This window comes from Tuber melanosporum (assembly GCF_000151645.1).
Source record: "Tuber melanosporum whole genome shotgun sequence assembly, scaffold_48, strain Mel28".
Lineage (NCBI taxonomy): Eukaryota > Fungi > Ascomycota > Pezizomycetes > Pezizales > Tuberaceae > Tuber > Tuber melanosporum.
This window is the reverse complement of record NW_003299093.1, coordinates 206766-214189: the sequence shown is the minus strand read 5'-3', so window position 1 is coordinate 214189 and position 7424 is coordinate 206766. Positions and strand designations below refer to the sequence as shown.

Genomic DNA, 7424 nt, shown 5'->3' with positions numbered 1-7424 from the left:
GAAGGGAAGATAAAGCGTGAAGGCCTTGCGATTGTAATGCCGAGATGTCTCCCAAACAAAGCCCTGAAGCGATTGGAATTGCTACACATGGCGACTAAGCGTCAGTGCCATTTTGGTGATCTCGGCATGCGAGGGTTTAGCATCGTGACATCTCAATACGGCGAGGGCGGGGGCAGAAGAATCATAATAACATGCCGCAGATTCTTGGTATAGGAAAGGGCTTAGAAGCGAGAACTTTCCCTCTTGCATGACAAGGACAACATTATTCTATCAAAGAGAATCTCGGTCGGTGGTGGTTTAGGAGCCAAGTCTCAATCCCTCATATCGAGGTTTTGCTCATGCAAGTATGATGTGAAGGTCTATCCCACATCGAGAGTCTCCCGTACTAGACTCCCGATGTTCAGCCAGACCAAAAACCCACCTTCTGTGGTAATAATATATTCAAAACTTCCCAGAGTCACCCGAATTGGAACTCCGATGGTCAGCCAGACCGCGTCCCTTTTAGGAACAATATATCCAAAACTTTCCAGAATATGCCTTACCGCTGATGCACGAAAGTCTCAATATCGGAACCCGGTACTATGCGTCGAGTAGGGATTTGTTACAAGGACCGGGTAAGTAATATACAGCCCGCTGCTGGTGCTTCTGCTGCAATACCGCACCAAACAGCCAGATACAAGACCCATGTCAACAATCCCTATCTACTGTGCAAGAAACAAAAGGCAGAAATCCCCATACCCATACCCTACAAGCCCCCCCACCTTGATATACCCTACGATACCCCCTCCGCCCTTGACCCCTCCCTCCCTCCCTCAGTCAAACCCCATCCCCGGCAACACGTGCCCCTAAAAATCCAACAGCAATTGCGGCGCCAATTTCTCCAAATCTTCCACCTAGAAATTTCGCCTACCACATTAGCCATTACCATGACTGCAGAAGACGGCAAAAATGGTCTTCTAGAAGAGGAAGAAAAAGAAAAGAAAAGTCATGCCTCTAGAAAAGCGCTCATGTTCTTCAATCCGCCTTCGCCACCTTGCTCCTCCTTCCTTATAGCAGCAGCGCGCCAGATCGCCTCGCGCACAAATATCTTGGTATACTCCTGTACCACGTTCAACGCCGGCTGGGATATTCTGGTCTTTCGGTCCTCAAAGTTTTCCGTCAAGAGCCGTTGGACAAGCTGGGTGGAAAGTGGTTGCTGTTCTTCTGCTGGCATTTTGGGTTGTTGTTGCTGTTGTTGTTGTTGAAGGTCGTGCTAGCAGGGAAAGACGACGGACGGCAGATCGACGCTGGGTGGCGGAACCCGTGAAACGTGGTTTTACCGTTATGAAAAGGGAAATGAGGAACAATGACTAGTGGAGGAGGATTGTACTAGTACTGTACTCGTACGGTGATGTTGATTGGCCAGTGTTGCTCGTCTGGTAGGAAATGAGAGGAAGGAAAAGGGAAAGAATAGGGGTGTAGAGTATTACGGTAGTAACTTATGGTGTGATGGGCAGGAAGGTGAAGGGGGGGGGGGTGAAGTCATTCCCGCTAGCAGGCTAAAACATCCCGTCTAAATCCACAGTGAGGCTCACCGATGGACCGCTGTAACAGGGTTCATGATACCTTAGCAGGGAGCTTGATATCATCACGCTCGAGTAAGTTGTCACGATCTTTGCGCCGTACTGTACTCGTACCCCAGCGCTCGAGGACCGGTAAATCATGAAACCACATTTACCCGTAAAGTACAAGCATAATCCGCCATCAGATAAGCGATGGAGCTAAACCACAATAATTCAGGCCTGGCAGGACAAGTTAACGAAATTACGTATACCAGTTAATGAGAACCAGCAAGTTCAGCTTGCTCAAGCAATACCGCATCATACAAACACTGCTCCTTCCAGGGGGTCCCCCGTCTCCGAATGCATGTCCCAGAGGCCCGACAAAGATAGTAGATCGCACAACCACCAGTACCGGTCCTAGTACTGTACAAGTTCCCCAAATCCAAATTCCTAAGTGGTAGACACGTTCCACGACAAACCATCCTGCCCAGTACTTGTACTATAATAATATGAATGATTGAATAATTTCCGTTTATGATACAGAAACCAATAACTGTAGAAAACACCCCATCAAAATGAAACACACTTCTCATAACCTTGTGCAAAAATAATGTACCGGTAGAAGAAACAAAAAAGAACCCTTCCTCTCCTGCTCAGACATCTGTTCCGCACGCAAAAGGCCACACTTAAAATGCTAACCACACCGCCCGATCTTGACAAAGGAAATATGTACCTTGTTAGTTACAGCGCATCGAAAGCACCGTAAAATAACTGTATAGTGAACCTGTAGCTGTAGAACCTTGCTCGCAAAGTGGGCACAGAAAAGATAAAAGCGTAAAAGGAAAAAAAAAAAACGAATGGAACCCCCCAGCCGTAAGAAAAATTTTGAACAGGAACCTGTAATTGCCAACTCGACTTTGCCGGATGTAGTTCCGGGAAAGAAAAGGTGACTAGGTGAAAAAAAACAGTGCAAAGGTTACCCAAACACAAACTCCGCTCGTGTAAAAATCCGGACAAGGAAAAAAAAGCGCCAGCAATAGAAAAATGTAGAGTATTACTCTGGTAGATATGGCCACAACTATGATTGGATGGTGCTTCCTGTTTACCGTGTGGCCTTGCTCCTGGTGAAGAGATCGAACATGCTTCTCTTCTTCATTCTCTGAGCTGGGGCAGTCGCCGGGCGTCCGTCGCTCGAGGATTTTGCTAGGGCTGAAGGCAGTTCAGAAGGGGTATCATCGTCTTCCACCGGAGTAAGTTCTCCACTCGCGTCTATAAAAGTTGAAGCTTGCTTCTCGTGGCTCTGCCTCACTTTCCTGCTGGAACGGTGGCGCGACATGGACCTCTTGGTACTCCTATCCCTAATAACACCCGCCTTATCCGTAGTACCAGTCCTAGCAAGCTCTTCCTTCTCCATCAAATCCAACATGGTGAATCCGCCCATCGCGTAATTCGCAAAATCTGGGTCGACGAAACGGATGTAGCCCCTAGCGACTTCAACATTGAGATTATTGCTGACCCAATCACCGATCAACGCCGCATTTCGCTTGTTGCATGTCGGAGAAATCATGTTTAGGGAAGTGATAGTTAAGAGAAAGGATCCATCATATGTGCCCCCCATCACCATACAGGCCGAGTGTTCAATAGATACGCAGACAGCATCCTCAGTCTTTCCATAGCGTTTAGCGACCAGCTCGGATAATGACTTTGCGAAATCGAATTCGTTTTCTAGCTGCAGGTATCGCACCATGCATGTTAGCACGAGCAAAGCCCTACGCCAAAATAGCCGAGAAAAGAGAGGCACCACCAGCAAACAGAGAAGGAAACAAGGGAAAAATACAGCGCTATAGCATATGCAATGCACCAAGAAATTAAGCAATAAAAACGAACTCAAGAGAGGGGGGAAGTGGTATCTTTGTAGAGGAATCAGATACGGTTAAACGAGATGGTGCTTACAATGACGTTTGTTCGCAATTCAACCCAAACCGCAGAGCTCTTGGGAACCACCGGGCCCGACTCCCGAACGGCGAATACCTCCCCGTAGTAACTTGCTCCCTTCATGGACTTCTTCCTGCTAAAGTCTCCCTTCGAAGACTTCTTGGACAATCCCCCAGTAGCGGGGGAATCCTTCTCGATATCTCTGGTCGTAAAATGAATGGCGGTTGGGGATCGTGTAGATTCAGGTCTGCGAGTGACATCCCGATCATCACCTTGTTTGAAAGACATGTTTGTGGGAGCTGGTGAAGGAGGTGTTCGACCGGCCGGAAGCTGGGGGTTTTTCTTCGACTCAGAGTCTGCGGGTTTGGCTGGTTCTAGGGTTGCCATGTCTGAAGTTACTCGTGAAGCTAGCTAGATAAAAAGGTTTTTTGTTGAAGGAACGGAGGGCTCAAGTGAAGGATGGGGAAGAAGGTTGCTTTAAGAACGAAAGTTCTCTCCCCTGCTAAAATGGGTGCCCACGCGAGCGATATCGAGGCGAGGTGTGGATTGGATACCGGTATCGCAGACCCCCGAATTGCTATCTTAGCAAAAAAAAAAAAAAAAAAAGGATAAAATTCCAAACACTGAACGCCGAAGCTTTCCTTTTTTTTTTTTTTCTTCCCTTTCTTCCCCCTTCGAAGAGGTGGCAGGAGTGTCTTATGTAGGGCGGAGGAAGAGAGAAAAAAGCACAAGTCAGTTCTTATCCTCCCAAATGGTCAATTATTTGGGCGGTGGCTGCTACAAGGATGGTTGCTAGATGCTGAGATCCGGATCCGAGAGCAGGAGTGGGCGAGGTGGGCGCGAAAGAGGGTGTAGGGAAGAGCGTATGGGAGGGAGGGTAAGGTGGAGGGGGAGGGGCTGCAGTGGAGTGTGAAGGAAGGGAGCGAGCAGCAGCAGAAGCGTGAGACAAGCAGAGAAGTCGAGTGCCTTGAAGCCTGTGGAGCGAAAAAAGAATGAGAAGCAGAAGCGGGGATGGGGAGGAGGAGGGCACTGCACTTTCAATTACTCGAGTACTGGAAGCACTGTGCTCCTCGATCTCGTTTTCGCAGGTCTTGGTCTACTGAAGCCAAGCTCACTACTGCGCTCCATGTGCCTCACGGAATCTACTAGTACGAGTACACTACCGGTACCATAGACTAGGCCATTCATTTCCTCCTGGGCAGGGAGAGCGACTCGAGTACAGTTCTGACATAACCTTACATCCCCTCGCCATCTACGACCAATTATTCGGCTCAACGAGGAGTTGCAAGTATCATACAGTACGAGTACATTATGATATTTCAGAGCATGAAAAGCTAAGTCTCAATCTCAATTGAACCAGATATTTGCCTACCAGCCGACTGCGGGTCTGTGGCACGATATCACACTCCACCACAGCAAAGCTGCGAAAACAATTGCATTCGCGGGCAGTTAATTCCAAATCATGGCTGTGAATGTCATGACAGTTATCAGTCTGGTTGCCCTCGCGCGGTATCATGTCAAAGACCAAGTACCGGCACCATAACTCAAGTCAAGGCGCAGATGGAAAAGGATGGACACATGCGTTGAGCTTGCTCCGATTGGAGCAAAGGTCGACCCTTTGACATTGCCCCAAATTATGGCAAACAAAGGGAGGAAATATGATGGGGGGGCCTTTGCCTCTATTAGAGTGATCTTGGCAAGGATTGCCGACTAACTTTCTCGCAGCGGCGTCTCTGTGCTACCGGACTTGAGCGGTCAAGGGCCGGTACCAGTACCGAAAGTCCCAAGTTCCTTGCGTGTGAATGCCAGCTATTTTTTGCTCGCAAGTTCACAGTAGGAGTATCGCGCGTTCAACACAGTAGGGCATCTGAAACAAATAAGCACTATTATACTTGCATAATACGCTGAAAAATTCAGAGTTCTGACATACAATATCGGTATCACGATATAGTAAGCAGCCATAAGCTTATTCCTTTCACTGGAGTTCAATGACTTCTATTACGTCCTCGCGTAGAAAAATGAAATGCCGTAGAAAAAAAGACCACGGATCAGTGCTATTCCCACCAAAACACAAAATTCCGGGAAGCACGGTTATCCGTTGGGTAAGTAATGAATGCCGTATCCATCCCCGATGGGCCATGCGGACTGCGAGCCTTTCATCGCCACTTTCCCTACCCTCCATGTCGCCTCCCCGATCCCGGGTGCGGTCCCGAGTACTGTACAAGTACTCGAGTACAAATAAAAAAAGAAAGAAAGAAATACAGTGCAACGCCCCACAAGGTGGGGTCCTCCGTGAAACGCCGAATTGGTAGTGAACAGTGGCAACAAACATAAACCTCAAGGTTCGAAGTTACACATTCCCATGGTGAAAGTGCCGGCACGAATATGATGCCAGGATAATTTTGCTGGTATTTCCACCATGCGAATATCTGAGCACTAGTTTTAACTCTCTCCAACAATTTTCCCTTTTTTCTGCGAAAAAAAGGCTTGGTTATTCCACTCAAAGGTAGCTTCATCCTCTCAGCTTTATCCCTCTATGGTACAGTACGTTGTTGTCATCTACTAATTAGACATCGGCCTTTGCTTGTTTTGAGGACCCGGTTCGAGCCCATTCGCACTGTATGCATTTCCTGGGATTTCTCCAGGCTTGCGCTGTACGAGTACTGTAGAGTACGGTACCGTACCCAGCGAACGCACATATGCACCCCCCGTCGGACTTCGAATAGCGAGCCACCCTTTACGATAGAACCTCCTCCCTCCCTCCCTCATCCATCCCATCACACCCCTCAGCAGCGCAATAAGTAATCAAGTGAATAACAAAATATTAGTAGGGAACTCGGAGGCACGAGGCCTGTGAAAGTGCCTCGGCGCTACCGGTACTGAAGGTATGATACTCGTGCAGAAGATGTACTACTCTCATGCAATGCAAATTCCACACATAATATGATACTCGCACCAGTTACTCCAGCGTATGGTACAGTACAGTACTCGTATATTCTCACTTAGCCATTGACCGGACGGCATGCTCCTTTGTTTTGTTTTTTTGCTCTCCAATCGAATCCCCCCCCCCCCATCACCAAGCTCTTACGTTCCACGGTCACCTCTAGGACTCTTCTAATTGCTGGGCTGGGACAAAATCTAATTGTTGTATCTGTATCATACTCCGAGTGCTCACTCGCCGGTATAGGTAAGCAATACTACCTCACTCATTCATCCCCCACTCCAAAGCACCCTACCGCAAGCTGCCACACATGACGGCCTGCTACGATACAAAATGTCGTGCCAGAATATATACCGTACCTTATATGATACCGCACACACCACAATATTAGGTGCGATCTGACTTAGAGAGGGGGAGAGAGAGGGAGGAGAAAAATTGGCACGTTCACACAGTACGGTAAGTTTCTGGAAATAAGTGCTCCGCCGTTGGTTGGTTGGTTGGGGGATTGGTTGGAAGGGGGGAAAAGGTTTGTGAAAAAAAGGCAATGGATCGGTCATCAACATCTTGCGATCGGCTCTCTCCGGAAGCAAAATTTATTAAGGTACGGCAATGCACGGCATCACATACCGATACCCTACCTGCCTACCTACCTACCGAACCGTTGAGTTCTTTCTATATGATATAAAAAAGTATGCGGGATTGTGTGAAGCGAAGCTTTGATGGCTGGCGCAGTATCATCATCATACAGCACTCACTCGTGCTCTCCTCCTCCGGGGACATCATCGCAAACTCAAACGGTGTGGATGGATGGAGGTTCAGACCAAGCCAAAATGAACACGCGAAGGAGGGGAGGAGGGAAGGAAGGGAAAAACGCATGTGCCAATCCGTTCAATCGATCAATCAAGCTCACGACCCCGGTTTCTCTCTTGTGTTTTGTTGTCCCATGGCTTGCGACGACAACAACCGTGGACGGATATTTCTATTTGAGACAACGACAACCTACAAAT

General features: G+C 48.2%; 2 protein-coding genes; both read right to left on the bottom strand.

The window, feature by feature from the left end:
- Positions 1 to 562: 562 nt before the first annotated feature.
- Positions 563 to 1213, bottom strand: GSTUM_00008528001 (uncharacterized protein; the record flags this gene model as incomplete). XM_002840102.2 has 1 exon in its annotated part: positions 563 to 1213. The coding sequence occupies one exon, from the start codon at positions 1211 to 1213 to the stop codon at positions 986 to 988; it is 228 nt and encodes a 75-aa protein (XP_002840148.1). The 3' UTR covers positions 563 to 985.
- Positions 1214 to 2052: 839 nt separating this feature from the next.
- GSTUM_00008527001 (uncharacterized protein) lies at positions 2053 to 4110 on the bottom strand. XM_002840101.2 has 2 exons: positions 3495 to 4110; positions 2053 to 3270 (listed from the first exon to the last, which is right to left on the bottom strand). The coding sequence occupies exons 1-2, from the start codon at positions 3861 to 3863 to the stop codon at positions 2644 to 2646; spliced, it is 996 nt and encodes a 331-aa protein (XP_002840147.1). The 5' UTR covers positions 3864 to 4110; the 3' UTR covers positions 2053 to 2643.
- Between the last annotated feature and the right edge of the window lie 3314 nt (positions 4111 to 7424).

Excerpts from the sequence above, each read along its gene's own strand:
- GSTUM_00008527001 (XM_002840101.2), bottom strand. The coding sequence starts at position 3,863 with ATGGCAACCCTAGAACCAGCCAAACCCGCAGACTCTGAGTCGAAGAAA. Across the intron at positions 3,271-3,494 it reads AATTGCGAACAAACGTCATT|CTAGAAAACGAATTCGATTT; the intron begins GTAAGCACCATC and ends CGATACCTGCAG.